This window comes from Nycticebus coucang, chromosome 10, assembly GCF_027406575.1.
Source record: "Nycticebus coucang isolate mNycCou1 chromosome 10, mNycCou1.pri, whole genome shotgun sequence".
Lineage (NCBI taxonomy): Eukaryota > Metazoa > Chordata > Mammalia > Primates > Lorisidae > Nycticebus > Nycticebus coucang.
This window is the reverse complement of record NC_069789.1, coordinates 105,870,966-105,886,536: the sequence shown is the minus strand read 5'-3', so window position 1 is coordinate 105,886,536 and position 15,571 is coordinate 105,870,966. Positions and strand designations below refer to the sequence as shown.

The window sequence follows — 15,571 nt, the reverse complement described above, 5'->3', positions numbered from 1 at the left end:
CCATGCTCATGGCTGGGAAGAATCAACATTGTTAAAATGTCTATACTACCCAAAGCAATATAATTTTAATACAATTCCTATTAAAGCTCCATTGTCATATTTTAAAGATCTTGAAAAAATAATACTTCATTTTATATGGAATCAGAAAAAACCTCGAATAGCTAAAACATTACTCAGAAATAAAAATAAAGCAGGAGGAATCATGCTACCAGACCTGGACTGTACTATAAATCAATAGTGATCAAAACAGCATGGTACTGGCACAAAAACAGAGTACTTCTATGTCTGGAACATAATAGAGAACCAAGAGATGAATCCAGCTACTTACTGTTATTTGATCTTTGACAAGCCAATTAAAAACATTCAGTGGGGAAAAGATTTCCTATTTAACAAATGGTGCTGGGTGAACTGGCTGGCGATCTGTGAAAAAGACTGAAACTGGACCCACACCTTTCACCATTAACTAAGATAGACTCTCACTGGATAAAAGATTTAAACTTAAGACATGAAACTATAAAAATACTTGAAGAAAGTGCAGGGAAAACTCTTGAAGGAATCGGCCTGGGTGAATATTTTATGAGGAGGACTCCCCAGGCAATTGAAGCAGTGTTAAAAATACACTACTGGGACCTGATCAAACTAAAAAGCTTCTGCACAGCCAAGAACATAGTAAGTAAAGCAGGAAGACAGCCCTCAGAGTGGGAGAAAATATTTGCAGGTTATACCCCCGATAAAGGTCTAATAACCAGAATCCACAGAGAACTCAAATGTATTAGCAAGAAAAGAACATGTGATCTCATCTCAGGGTGGGCAAGGGACTTGAAGAGAAACTTCTCTAAAGAAGACAGACGCACGATCTACAAACACATGAAAAAAAGCTCATCATCCTTAATCATCAGAGAAATGCAAATCAAAACTACTTTGAGATATCACCTAACCCCAGAAAGAATAGTCCACATAACAAAATCCCAAAACCAGAGATGTTGGCGTGGATGTGGAGAAAAGGGCACACTTCTACATTGCTGGTGGGAATGCACACTAATATGTTCCTTCTGGAAGGATGTTTGGGGAATACTTAGAGACCCAAAAATAGACCTGCCATTCAATCCTATCATTCCTTTCTACCCAGAAGACCAAAAAAATCACAATATAACAAAGACATCTGTACCAGAATGTTTATTGCAGCCCAATTCATAATTGCTAAGTCATGGAAGAAGCCCAAGTGCCCATCAACCCACGAATGAACTAGCAAATTGTGGTACATGTATACCATGGAATATTATGCAGCCTTAAAGAAAGATGGAGACTTTACCTCTTTTATGTTTACATGGATGAAGCTGGAACATACTCTTCTTAGCAAAGTATCTCAGGAATGGAAGAAAAAGTACCCAATGTACTCAGCCCTACTATGAAGCTAAATTATAGCTTTCACATGAAGGCTATAACCCAACTATAGCACAAGACTATGAGGAAAGGGCCAAGGAAGGGGGGGGAAGGGAGGGGGGAGGGCAATGGATAGGGCCACACCTACAGTGCATCTTAGAATGGGTACAGGGGAAACTTACTAAATGCAAAATACAAATGTCTACATACAATAACTAAGAAAATGCCATGAAGGCTACGTTGAACAGTTTGATGAGAATATTTCAGATTGTATATGAAACCCGCACATTGTACCCCTGATTGCACTAATGTACACAGCTATGATTTAACAATAAAAAAAAAAGGCTTTGTGGGCAGATACTTTTGAGACAGTTTAGCCTAAACAAATATAAACCAGTTTCATTAGTGCAAGACTTCTCATTAGCCTTTAAAATGCTAATATGCATCATTAGTCACCAAGAAGGAGAAATGTAAAGCAAAGTGTTACCCTGAGTAAAAGTTAATGACAGGGGTCCTCAAACTATGGCCTGCAAGCCACATGTGGTGGTGTGATTGTATTTGTTCCCGTTTTGTTTTTTTACTTCAAAATAAGATATGTGCAGCGTGCATAGGAATTTGTTCATAGTTGTTTTTTTTTTAAACTATAGTCCGGCCCTTCAACGGTCTAAGGGACAGTGAACTGGTCCCCTGCTTAAAAAGTTTGAGGACCCCTGGTTAATGATGTAACCAGAAAGCTTTGCTACCTTGGTTTACAAAGAAGGTACAGAAAATCCGGGAACTTCTGTGTGCATTTTTCCTGGCTTACCTTGGTGTCCACATTTCAATGTCCCCACTTGGCCCACCCCTCTTTCCCATTTCTCCTTGGAGGTATTTGACCAGTGCCTGTCTCTCCAGCAGAACCCCTCTCCTGAAGCCCTCTCCTTGCCCTGCCCTCACCAGCGGGCTGGGAGCTCAGAACACGACCCCGGGCAGTACCTTTCGCAGACGCGGACGGTCCAGGCTGCAATGATCCACAGAGAGATGCTGAACACTAGCAGCACGGTGCCAGGGCAGATGGTCATGAGCGTCTTCATGACGAAGCGTGTATTGAAGTTGATCTTGTTGAGTGCCCCGATGCTGCGCGAGGACGCATCCGTGAACAGCTTGCTGTGCAGCAGCATGACGCGCGCTATCAGGTAGAGGCGGAGGAACATGGGGATGGACAGGATGATGTCCACGTCGGCCTCCGCCCGCGAGGGTGTGTAGGAGAAGGCCAGGCGCGCTGTCCAGAAGAACTTGTACTCGCCAGGAATGGGGTGGATGGCACACACCAGCATCTCCAGGCTGATGTACAGGATGCGCTCGTAGGTCATGGCGATGCGCCAGTCGTCCGCGCCATTGTCGATCACGAAGAGCTGGCGGAGCAGAGAGCCCGTTAGTGCAGCTGGATGGGACCCGGGAGGCGGGGCAGGCTGCGGGCTCTCTGTGGAAGCCGCCCTGCTGGTGAGCGCCCTGAATGCAGAACGGGGACCTGGATTCAGGCCCAGCTGGGGTCCCTGGCAAAGACAACCTCTGGGCCTCACTTTTCTCCTCCGTAAAATTGCTTCCTGGGATGGAGTAATTTACAATAAGAAATAACATATTTGGTTTTCATCTGGTTTAGGGACACACTTCCTAAAACCCTAGGAATTCCCAAAGCACTAAGTGTCTTTTGTATGCTAACGCTGCTGGTCTTTGGCCCAAATTCTGAGTAACAAGGTAGCAGTAGTATTTTACCATAAAAAGGGTTTGTAGGCAGATACTTTAGATGACTGACCCACTGAGGGCTCCCAGGTTCCCTCTGGGTGGGGATGGCCACCGGGGAACCTCCCTTAGGGGATTGGAATTTACAGCTCCACCACCTGCTCTTGGGAGGGGAAGGAGCTGAAGGATGACTTGATCACCATGGTGAATTATTTAAGCAATTGCACCCAAGTTAGGAACAAGAAAGGTTCAGTAGGTTTGTTCTTAAGTTGAATTTGTATGTAAGTTGGAACAAGCACATTTACCTATTACCCGTTTTAGCCACTGTTGGTAAGTGTGAGTCGTACATCAGTCAGATGTTTGAAACTCAGGGACTGCCTGTAACGAAGCCTCCATAAAGACCCTGAAGGACAGAGTTTGGATGAGCTTCCAGAGAAGCATCAGCCTCTCCTCACACACCTTGCTCCAAGTACCTCTTCTGTGTGGCTGTTTGTTCCTATCCTTTGTAACATTCTTTTATTTTATTTTATTTATTTATTTATTTTTTGAGAAAGAGCCTCAAGCTGTCGCCCTGGGTAGAGTGCCGTGGCATCACAGCTTGAAGCAACCTCCAGCTCCTGGGCTTAAGCGATTCTCTTGCCTCAGCCTCCCAAGTAGCTGGGATTACAGGCACCTGCCACAACGCCTGGCTAATTTTTGTTGTAGCTGTCTTTGTTGTTTGGCAGGCCTGGGCTGGATTTGAACCCGCCAGCTCTGGTATATGTGGCTGGCATCTTAGCCACTTGAGCTACAGGCACCAAGCCTGTAACATCCTTTTAATAAACTCAGTAAATGTTATTCCCTGAGCTCTGTAAGCTGCTCTAGCAAATTAATCAAATTCAAGTAGGGAGCCATGGGAACCTCTGATTTATAAGCAGCTGGTGAGAAGCCTAAGCCAGACAACCTGGGCTCCGGCTTTCCTTGGAAGGGGGTGGTGCTATGGGACTGAGCCCCAGCCTGTAGGACCCGACAGTGACTGCAGGGAGATGGTGTCAGAGTCAAGCTACACTGCAGGCACCCAGGTGGTGTTCACTAGAGAACTGCTTGGGTGTGGCCCCCACTTTGCTGGCCAGAAGTGTTTTGTGTGGAGCCAGTACAGGAGGAGGAGACACTGGGGGTGGGTTTTTCCTACTCCACACTCCCCAGGGTCCCTTGCAGCGGGAGGTTGTAGTGTGATGATGAGGAAGAGCAGCTCATTCGTATTGAAGACACATTCCTGAGCCACTGCCAGAGGCCATGTAGAGTGAACTGGGAGGCACAGACCCCACCCCACACAGAGGAGGGACAGCCCATGTTGCTACAGCCCTGCACTTTCAGACAGCAGTGGGGTGGGCTCTGAGCCAGACTGACTGCAGATCCTGACACTGCCTAGCTGTGTGATCTTGAGAAAGTCACTGAACCTCTCTGTGCCTCAGTTCCCTCATCTGGAGGTGATGATAATGTCTGCTGCATAGAGGTCACAGTAAGGCTGCAATGGAGCAGCACAGATAACATGCATAGACTCCTGCCTAGCACCCAGCACACACTATACATATAAGTATCAGCTATTCTTATTTTTAGCATTATTAATAGATGAGGCCTCCATCTTTCTATAAAATGAGAGTGGGCTCAGTTCAGTGATGTCTAAACTCCCTTCTAGCCCTAACCTTCCACGAAGCTGAGATTCTGCTGTGACATCATGAGGGTACATGTTCCAATAGCATCTGCTGTGTGCCCAGCCCATGCTCAATGCTGGATTCATATATGGAAGGCCTACCCTTTGTCTTCAAGGAAGTCCCACTGTGGGGTCCCACCACATTTGATGGCTATGAGTGGGACTCTGTAGCCTCCGCATCTATGAAATAAGAAACTAAGGTCCTGGCCAGCTCTGGTGTTTAGGATTCTTGGAGGGAGAGGCCTAAGGTTGGGTGTGTGTTGTGTGGGGGCCTCTCCTATGCAGGCCACCCCTTACTTCTGCACAGCCCTCTCTGTGCCAGCCCCTGGCCCTCCAGCAGCTCTGGCTGTGTCCTATGCCAGCTCCCCACATATCCCACTCAGGACTGCAGCCCCCACTGCCTTCCCCACAGACCTGCTGCTCCATGGCTCACACTGGTCTTTAAAAAGGAGAGGAGGACAGGGTCCCCTGGCCTGACATGAGCCCATTAGCTGATGAAGGTCACCAGCATTGGTGCTTCCTGGCCAGAGAAGCAGCCCAGCAATATGGCGAAGTCCTGAGCTGCAAGGCCAGAAGGAAATACGCTGGATTAGGAAGAAATTAATGTCGGGGCAAGGGCTGGGCAGAAGAAGTTTTATTTCACCTGGAAATAGAGAAGCACAAGGAGTAACAGAGAGCTGGGTGGGCACGGGGGTGGTGGTGCTGGCTACAGTGGAATAGAGCTTCTTTCCCTCCCCTCGCCCTGCACAGGTCAGGGAGGGCCCTTCTCTCTGTCATTCACACTGTCTCCTCCATTGGATGAGCAAAGGACATTTCTTTTCTTTACTTTTTTTTTTTAGAGACACAGTCTTACTCAGTCACCCTCAGTAGAGTGCTGTGGCATCACAGCTCACAGCAACCTCCAGCTTTTGGGCTTAGGCAATTCTCTTGCCTCATCCTCCCCAGTAGCTGGGACTACAGGCACCCGCTACAACGCCCGGCTATTTTTTGTTGCAGTTTGGCCAGGGCCGGATTTGAACCCGCCACCCTCGGTATATGGGGACAGCGCCCTACACACTGAGCCACAGCCCCCCAACCCCAAGGACACTTCTACACTGCTTTGAAGTTAATGACCAAGAGGCCTTTCATCGCCCTCCCTACAGTTCACCGGGAGCCAGGTCTGGGACCTCCCATCTCCCCATGGTATTTGTGTGCCCCAGGGGCAGAGAAGAAAGGGTAGCTGGGGAGGGGGATGGGCAGGGAGGCTGCAGCCAGGTCTCCAGCCTTGCAGAGCTCAGGGTCCCCTTCTGCCTGCTCTGTGACTTAACAGAGATATAATGGGTTGTAAAGAAAATAACATGGTAAAAGGGCTTCATAAACCACAAATGGCCATTCATTCATTCATTCATTTATTCAACTGGCACATTGAAGGCTCTCTGTGGGGGGTGCTAGAGATTCAGGGTTGTGCATAACTACTCTGAGCAGCCCTAGGGGGATCATGAGGGGAAACTGGAGATTACAGCCTCGCCCAGTGGCTGTAATCAGGGAGGTGTCACTGTCATCTGTGAACAGGAGAAGGGACCCAGCACAAAACCAGCTGGAGACCTCCCTCCTCCCTCTCTTCTCCCAGTGCAGCTGAGCCTGGGTTTTTCCAGACACAGTTCTCCCCTATCAATTTGAAAGCTTAGCGGCTGCTCAAAGGGCTCCCACTGCCCCTAACTGCCTCCCAACAGGCCAGGCCATGGCAACGCAGCTCCCTGGCCACACTCTTCAAATACAAAGTTAAAACCATCTACTCTGTGAGAAAGAATCACATCCAGTTGCCATAGTAACCGGGTTCACCCTGGGCAGGAACGGAAGCAGGAGTGACAGGTTCCTTTGATTCTTGGTGGGGACAGGACTATATGGCACTGGGCGGGAGTAGAGGCACTCCCGCCTGACAGGAGGGTCCTCGCTGGTCTCTGGTCCAGGCTCCTGATGCAAGCAGGTAGGGTATCCAGAGTGGTGTGGCTAAAGGCTGGTGAGCTGCCCTAAGCCTCCCATATCTAGTCATCAGCTATGTGGTCTCAGCAGGCCACATGACTTCTCTGTGTGTTCCCACATTGCTAGGGTGGGACATTGACCTTGACCCTGACTACCTCATGGGCATTAGGGTCAGGATCCAGTAATACACATAATAAGTAGGACTATGCTTTACCTGACTGCCCTAAAATGTGAGGGTCATTAAGCCAAGTGGCCTGGGGCATTCAGATACCATGTGCATGTGGGGGTATGAGCTGGGGGTGGGGGATGTATTTCAGGTTGCAGTTGGAAAACCTGCTAGACAAGGCGCCACAGCAGAGCTGTGTGGATCTGCAAGGTGGACACTACGTCCCAGAAGACCAGCCTGCTGTCCTATAAGAGGACACCTGGAATCACAGCTCCCTTCAGACACAAGACACACAGCAGATACCCTGCCTGTAGCTTTCTCGCTCAGAATCCTACCCATTCCACACAAATCTCAATCACAAATGAATTTGCATTTACTGGGCTTTTGCCTGTCTCTCCTGCTGGACGAGCGATCCTCAATCTAACTGCACATTAGAGTCACTTTACGAGTTGGTTAAAAAACATGGCCCTGCCCACACCTACCCCAACCAAGTAAATGTGAATCTCTAGGGCCCTGGCACTGGGGTTGTTCTTAAAGCTCCCAGGTGACTCTAAAGTGTGACCGGGGTGGGGACCACTGGTCACAGCTGGGGTTCCAGAGGGATAAAGCTGCATCTTCCTTGTTCCCTGCGGTGTGTCCCAGGTCTAGAGCCAGGTGTCAGCACGTAGCAGGTGCTCAGCAAGCCCTGGGTTAGTGAGTCAGTAATGGCTACCCACTGTGTGACCCTGCACAACCCATCTTCCCTTCTGAGGAATGAGGGAACAGACTGAAGGGCCCTCGAGGAATCCCTGCTCTGAGGGGCGGCACTCTGTGGCTCTGTGCATGCCCGCTCGCCAGCACTGCCCACCTGTGTCCTGGGGACAGGCCAGGCCTGGCTCCCTCACCTCCTCCCCTGCTGAGTCAATGCCTGGCACACAGCACAGTCAGTAGAATTTTGGTGACAAAGGGCTGGGGTAGGTGGATGACTGTGTCATATGAAGGAAAGAATGGCACCAGTGGCCTCTGTTAACCACCCAGAATGGAACTTCCTGGGCCTGTGACCAAAAAAGAACCTGACAGTTCAGTTCAAGCAATGGGAAAGGTCACCCTCCTCTCCCCAAGGGACAGCCAATCTGATAAACTGTCCCATGTGATCTCTTAGGGGTCAGAGAGACTGGGCAAGTGACCCCGCAAAGGACTGTCCTCCCCAGGGCTGGTCTCAGTTGCCCAGCCCCAGTTCTAGAACAACCTGATGGTTGGCCTCTGCTGGATTTCAGAAGAGCACTGAGGCAATCGGGCAGCATGTGGCCTGAGGCAGGGAGAATAAGCCAGCCCTCAAGGGGTGTGCTCAGGGGTATCCCCAGGGGTGTGCTCAGGGTCTGGGAGGCCCAAGGCTGAGGATTATGTCTTTCCCTGACTCAGCCAGGATTGTGTGCTTGCATGCTGGCTTCCCTGAGTGTGAAAGGAAAGCCACACTCTCTTGGTTGCTGAGTCTTTCTGCCTCCTGAGCCTAAAACTGTGATTTCATTCATTTAGGGAACAGCTAGCCTGAAGACGTAAGGCCTCACATGGTCCTGAAAAGTTCTGCTCTTTCCCCAGACAGTGCCCTGACCCCTCTGCCACTTAACTGATAGCTCTGAGAGACTGTAGAGTTTTCAGCCTATAATAAGATAGCTCTGGGAAGGATATTTTATATGATAGAGTGACTCCAAACTTGCCTTTAAGAACTTATAATTAGGCTCAGCACCTATAGTTCAGTGGTTAGGATGCCAACCACATACACTGGGGCTGGCAGGTTCGAACCCAGCCTGGGCCTGCTAAACAACAATGACAACTACAAGAATGAAAAATAGTGGACAGTTGTAGCAGGCGCCTGTAGTCCCAGATACTTGGGAGGCTGAGGCAAGAGAATCGCTTAAGCCCAAGAGCTAGAGGTTGCTGTGTGCTATGACACTACAGCACTCTACCAAGGGTGACATAGTAAGACTTTGTCTCAAAAAAAAAAAAAAGAACTTATAATGAGAGAAAAGGAGAACCAATTCAACCCAGCTCAGTAAAATGCCTGGTAAGAACAAGGTGAAGCACTGGGGTATAAGGATGAGCTGAGTACGAGTCCCATGGATCAGATCACACTCCTGAGAAGCTCTAACATCAGAGAGGCATGATGAGGACCCACCCTGGAAAGCTTCTTGGGCAAGACAAGGCTACCACAGTACCTGGAAGGGGTGCATTGGACACGCCTGCTGGGGCAGCTTGCAAAAACTGCCACAGACCCCTCCATCCTGCTTACTTGCCTCCTCTTCTCCCAGCAAGAGGTACAATATCAATCCCATAAACCAGACTGCAGGGCTAGAAGCCCAGCGTTTCCCTTTTAGATTCCCAGGCTGCAACCCCTGGAAGGAACCCCCACCTGTCCCTACCCTCCCACCCCATGTGGTTATTTGGCTAGCCAGCCTATCTCAAATACCTGGTAACCAGTAACCAGACCATGCTCAAGGGCCATTCCAGTTTCCCCATCCCCATCTCTACCCCAGGGACACATCACTTCAGAGATCAAAGAATAACTCAAAGCATTTTAAAAGTTATCTTGCAGGCAGTTTGATTATTTTGCATACACAGTGTTTTCTGAGACTGAGGAAGTCACCTGGTAGTCCCAGCTACTCGGGAGGCTGAGGCAAGAGAATCGCTTAAGCCCAGGAGTTGGAGGTTGCTGTGAGCTGTGTGAGGCCACGGCACTCTACCGAGGGCCATAAAGTGAGACTCTGTCTCTACAAAAAAAAAAAAAAAGAAAGAAACAGAGGCAAAGCAGAAGTCATGGGAGGAAATACTGAGTCTTGTTGGTAAATTTGAGGGGGAAATTGATTAGCTGGCACTAGCAAAGAAGTAAGTGTGACCATCTCTGGATGGTCACTTAGGGTATCAAGGAAAACAATCCTAGTTAGTTAGGGAGTCCCCAGAAACTCTAGACATTAGCTGTGGCTCACAGGTGTGTGACAGGCTCTCTATTCTGTAAGGTGCCAAACACTCATCAGCATCTCAACCTGGGAGCCCAAGCCTGCAGTCTCCTTCACTAGAGGTTCTCATGAAGCAAGCTTGTCATCCCCCAGCCCACCACAGAGCCCAACACCAGAGGCCGTCTGGCCACCTTAGGCCAAGGCAGTTCAATGGGAATCTCTGCAGGTGCTGGGACAGGCTGTCCTGACAGGGAGTCCCAGTGGCCATGTGACACGGCCACTGGCCCTCCACAGCTCCCCAGGGTGAAGGGACACAGGGATGCTTGCTTTTTTCTTTGAGGTAAATAAGTTTGGAGTTGATTCTTTGTATTTGCAAGTTTTCCCCCTCATTCTTTTTGAAAGCCCTGGGACCTTTCAGGTTATTTAAGTAAAATCTTTCATTAAAACATTCTTAGTTATTGGTGGAGGAGGTACAGCCTACGTAGACATTTTCCAACCGACCTGAAAAACTTTCATTCTTGCACAACTATGAATGTTTTTACATTAAAGGAGAGAAAATGGAAAAAGCCTTTAGTAGTCTCTACTGTTTCCTCTCTGAAAAACTTCAGAGAAAATTTCCGTTTCTCAAAAAATATATATACAGAAAAAAAGCAAAAGGAAAAACCCCAGAAAGTTTCTTAAAATATATTATTTATTTATATATAAACTGCACATGTTGTAATCTATCTCTAAATAAATCTAACCCCCTGCGACCCGACACGTAATCTGCATGTGTGTATCACTCGGGGTCTCCATGAGAACAGCCCTTTAATACCTAATTAGGCTTCCCCTGAGGACAGGAGCCAATTGCCAGTGATGAAGTGGACTTCTGAGTTTGCAGTAATGGTCAACATAAAATTTCCAGTCAGCAAATGCTCTTTGGAACTAGAAGAAGAGAAGAAAAACCAAAAAAAAAAAAAAAAAAAAAAAGAGCCATGATAGAAAAAGGTGGCTCTTAATGAGGCCATCGCTTTGTCAGAAAAGTCTGTGACTGTACATCAAGGAGCCTCTCAGAGGTCTGGACCTTGTCACCCAGCCCTGTACCTTTTGCAAAGGACCTTCCCTGTCTGAAACTGCCTACTGTGACCTATAGTGCTAGGCCCTCAAGAGTGCCCTGGTAGAGGTCGCCTTGGGCCTCTTGCAGTACATGTGAGAGTATGTACGGCTCTGAGCCTGAAGTTTGCTTGGGGCCAGCAGAGACCATTGGCAGCCACATACCTTCTCTTTGCTCTCAGTTTGGGGCTGTGAAGGCTGGGTCACAGCATTTGAGGAAGCCAGTGTTTTACTCACATAGTAAGGATTTCCCGACCATGACACACTAGGGACAAGGCACTCTGCCACTGGCCAGGGGTGGGGCAGGTCTCTGGACTGCAGAGCTGCAATGGAGGGCTGGATCCAGTGTGTGGTCCCCATCTTCTCTGTGGGGCCCTTTCTTCAGTGAGATTTTCTCATGTGCGTCCAGTGTGGGAAATAAACAACCCAGAGCTCTTCTCGCCAGAAGGGCTGCAGGGCATCCAGAGCCCACTCCCTGCAGCCTGGCCTCTCCCCAGAACCCTGAAGCTGGGGAACCTGGCGGGCTAGCCTTTGGCTGCAGTAGGGCCAGGTATGGCACTAGGTCAAGGTGTCTAGGGTCTAGTTCAAGATATACGGGTGCACAGGCACAGAGCTATGCTGTGCTCAGTTCATTCACTCATTCAGTATGCATTGAGTCACTGTTATGTGGCAGTCCCATGTCACTGTTATGTGGCAGTCCCATGCTAAGCTCCAGGGCCATTGCAAGCACAGGTAGAGAAAGCCCTATCCCCACAGAGTATGTATTCTAGGAGGAAACCAGACACTAAACAGGCAGACCTTTTACCTTCAGGGAGTGATTCCTGCTAAGAAGTGAATAGGATGGGCAAGGGGATAAGAAAGGTCTGGTGGGGGCACCACCATTCTCTCCACAGGCAGCCGGGGCAGGGCTCTCTGTGCAGGGCCTCTTCTGTGGGGGTACAGCCTCAGAGAAGCATTTCAGGGGGCAGTACATGCAGAAGCCCAGGGCAGGGTGGAGCTTAGCAAGTTGCCAATATAGGGAGTAGGTGGGGTATGGTGCTACATGAGACAAGAAGGCCACAGGACCCTTAAGACACTGGAGATCACACAGGAGCTTCCCTGAAGGTCAGAGAGCCCACAGCCCACTCCCACAAGGGCCATGTGCTCCACTCACCACTTCTGAAGACAGGCTGCTTGGAGGTTAGATCTGGGTCTGCCCTACGCGAATCATTCAGGCTGCCACAACAAAACACCGCAGCCTGGGGGACCTGAACCACAGAGACTGGTGTTCTCACGGGTCCAGAAGCTGCTAGTCTGATATTGGGGTGTGGCATGGCCAGTCTTGGTGAGGGCTAATCCTGGCCTGCGGACCACACCTTCTTCCTGTGTCCTCAGAGCTCTCCCTCTCTCTTCTGCTGATAAGACCCCCTTATGACCTTACTTAAACATAATTACATCCTAAAGACCCTATCTCCAGACACTGTCATATCAAGAGTGAGGGCTTTAGCATATGAATTTGAGGGAACAAAACTCAGTTCCCAGAAGTGTCATTATCACAGAAAAGCCAGACCACGGGCCATGCTGGATGACTTTGCATATACCACCTCATTGCAATCTCATAATCTTTTTGTAAGGAAGTAATATGCCCATTTTGCAGATGAAGAAACAAAAACCCAGAGGAAAACAACCTGAGAAGTTCACCCAGTTGCCCAGGCCTGCTGTGCTCTGTGTGACTGAGTTCCAGAACTCTCACCTGCCAGCCTTCCAGAAGGCCCCTGGTGTGGGGACCCCAGCTTTGGCTTTATTGTCTTATTCTAAAGCAATCTCCAGCCCATGCTTTAAATGTTCATTGTCAGAAGAATCTCCACTGACCACAGAATCAATAACAATTACAGTAGGGTTCCATTTCTAGTGTCTGCACCCTGGGAAGTCCACATCGTGATCAGCAATCTAGATTGGGCTCTGTGTGGGACTAAAGCAACTGCTTTCCTTTCCACAGACTGAATATCCATTTACCACCCCCCATCCCTGCAGAGACCTGAGGTGGAGCCCACCCTATACCTGAGCACACCTGAGCATGTCTGCTAAGGAAGAGAAGGCCTCTGGACACACTGGCTGGGGGGGTGGGGGGGCTTCATTTATCTGCCTTAGAAATGAACTGAGCACTGGAGGTGGGAGGTTGGAAGGGAGGAGAGGTAGCTGAGGTGCACCTCAGGCCAGGCCTGTGACAGAGGGAAGACAGAGCCACTACACATGGAACAAGGACAGGGAGGAGAGCTTCAGAACAAACCAGGCACAGTTCGGTGCCTTCTGTGTTATGCCCCCACCATGTCACCCTGACCTCTGCTCCAGACCGATTGAAAAATCCACTTGTTTGGAGGCCTTGACCATGGGTCCTCTGGGAAGTTGGGGGACTAGAGGTTGCCAGTGCCTGAGGATCACTGAGTGCAGGATGGGGGTGGGGCATTCAGCAGAGCAGGAGCCCATGTCAGAGGAGTTGCCAGGACAGAGTGAGCAGTTCCCAAGGACTCCCAGTGATCTCTGGAGAGACACTGGGTGCCATCTTATGTGAGGTAGGAGATGATGCCCAATTCTATTGGAAGCCAAGTGCCCCCAGCCAATGCTTGGGTTACAGTGGCCTCACCCCACCCATCTTCCACACTGCTGCCAGAGCCGGTATTCTAAATCACCAACCACACTGTGTCACTTCCCTTTTTCCCTTTCTAGAGCCTTCCAACAGCCCTCCAGAATGTTCCAAATCAAGTCCAACCTCCTAGTTGTACTTGTCAAAAAGGAGCATCTCCACCTGGCCCCAGCTAGCCTTTCCTCAGCACCTGCCATGCCACACTGGGCATCTCATTCCAGCCAAATCAAGTCACTAGTAATCCCCAAACATCTGTCTCTGGAGTTCAATGCAAGTGAACCTTCTCACTTTCTTTATGAGAGAGCTCCTTCTCATTCTCAACGATCCAAATCAAGTCTCCTTTCCCAATCTTGGCTGGGCTCTTCTCACCCCCAGGTAGAGTTAGGTACCTTCTCCAGGATTCCTCAGTTCCCCCCACTGCCACAGGGCCAATCCCAAAATAGCAGCTGGGGAAAGAAGGTCAGGGGTCTGGGAGTGCTTGCTCCAGTTTCAGTGGGCTGGGGGAACAGATGACTGTCCCATCCACAGCAGATGCCATGTGCTGCAGTCTCACCATGCACCAGGCCTATGCAGGGCACCGCACCATGTTTTCTCATTCAGTCCTCAGGGACTCTGGGGTAGGTACTGCTACTCCCATTTTAGAGATAAGGAGACTGAGGCTCATAGATTAATTTACTAAAGACCATACAAGCAACAGCAAACCTAGGCTCTGCAGTCAGGCCAGCCAGTTTCCCAAACCCATTCACTTGGCTGCTATACCCTGGCTCCAGGCTGTGCTAGTAGCTTGTTGGGCTGACCCTCATATCTGCCTATTAGGCTGACCCTCGTATCTGCCTGTCTCAGGGCAAGCTGGCGTGTCGTTCTGTGTGTACCTTGGCAGGTGTCAGAATCAGAGGTTTCTGAGCTTGCTGGCTATGTCCTGAGCACTTTCCTTCATGTTGTATTAACTCTTTCAGTCCTCAAAGAACCCCATGAGGAAAGTGCCATCATTATCCCTGGTCTTCAGATGAGCCAGCTTCCCTAAAACCTCAGAGCAGGTAAGCGGCAGAGACAGGACTCAAACCCAGAACCTATACTTCATCTATTAAACATCTATTTCCAGATGAAACCTTCCTCTTGAACTACCATCTAAGCCCCGGGCCTGTCCCCTCCATGTCAGCACTGTACTAACTTAGGGCTCCTGAGGACAGATGTCTCCCAGTCCCTGCTCACCCCAGTATGGGCACAGCCCTCAAGAAACACAGGCCACCAACTGAACATATGTGGCACTAATAGTCAACACAGTACCAGTGTGTTAAACACAGATAATCAGTATGAAAAGAATAAAAATAAAATTTTTAAAAAGCCATACCATATAAAGAAAAATATTTTAATTGTTTACCATTTCTATAATTCTCCCAAGGCAAAAGTATTCTGCAATATATGTATAAGATAGAGAAAGAAATCAAAGAATATTTTCAAAAGAACTGCTTATTTATAATTAAAAAAAAAACAAACCTGGGAACAACCTGAACGCATATCAATAAGGAAACACCTGAATTAATTGTCATGCCCATACTGTGGAACATTATGGAGCTGTTCCTAAAAGCCAAGTGGATCTATATGTATCGACTGAGAAAATGTTCCTGATAAATTGTTAAATTAAAAAAGAAAATCACAGTGTAAACGGCATAATGTGATTCCTCTTTAAAAAAAAAAAAAAAAGCAACGACCAACACGTAAAAACAAAACTCCCCATACACATGTATACATGTCGTTATATTTTTGTGTAAGCACAAAAGAAACTGGTGTGCTAATCACCTCTGGCTAAACACCAAATTGTTAAACACTGATGTCTCCAAAGGATGCAAGGGTGGGAGTTAGGGAGCTATTGATTTCTTTCCTTTAATAACGAGCACACACCTTTGTGCTAAAGCGGGCCTATATTGCTTTTGTAATTTAAAAAACCCAATAAAGTATTTTTTTAAAGAACCATCCTAGAGAAAGCCCCGTGGAGC

At 48.6% G+C, this 15,571-nt stretch overlaps 1 protein-coding gene across 7 annotated transcripts in view; it reads right to left on the bottom strand.

Moving 5' to 3' along the window:
• KCNN3 (potassium calcium-activated channel subfamily N member 3) overlaps nucleotides 1-15,571 on the bottom strand; it is a 161,334-nt gene that overhangs the window by 67,270 nt on the left and 78,493 nt on the right. For 6 of the 7 annotated variants that reach the window (XM_053607361.1, XM_053607362.1, XM_053607363.1 and 3 more), the window contains exon 3: nucleotides 2,359-2,777. The exons of the other annotated variant lie outside the window; for it this stretch is intronic. In XM_053607361.1, the coding sequence (XP_053463336.1) occupies nucleotides 2,359-2,777 (419 nt within the window). The remainder of the gene's footprint in view (nucleotides 1-2,358; nucleotides 2,778-15,571) is intronic. 7 annotated transcript variants of the gene reach the window in all.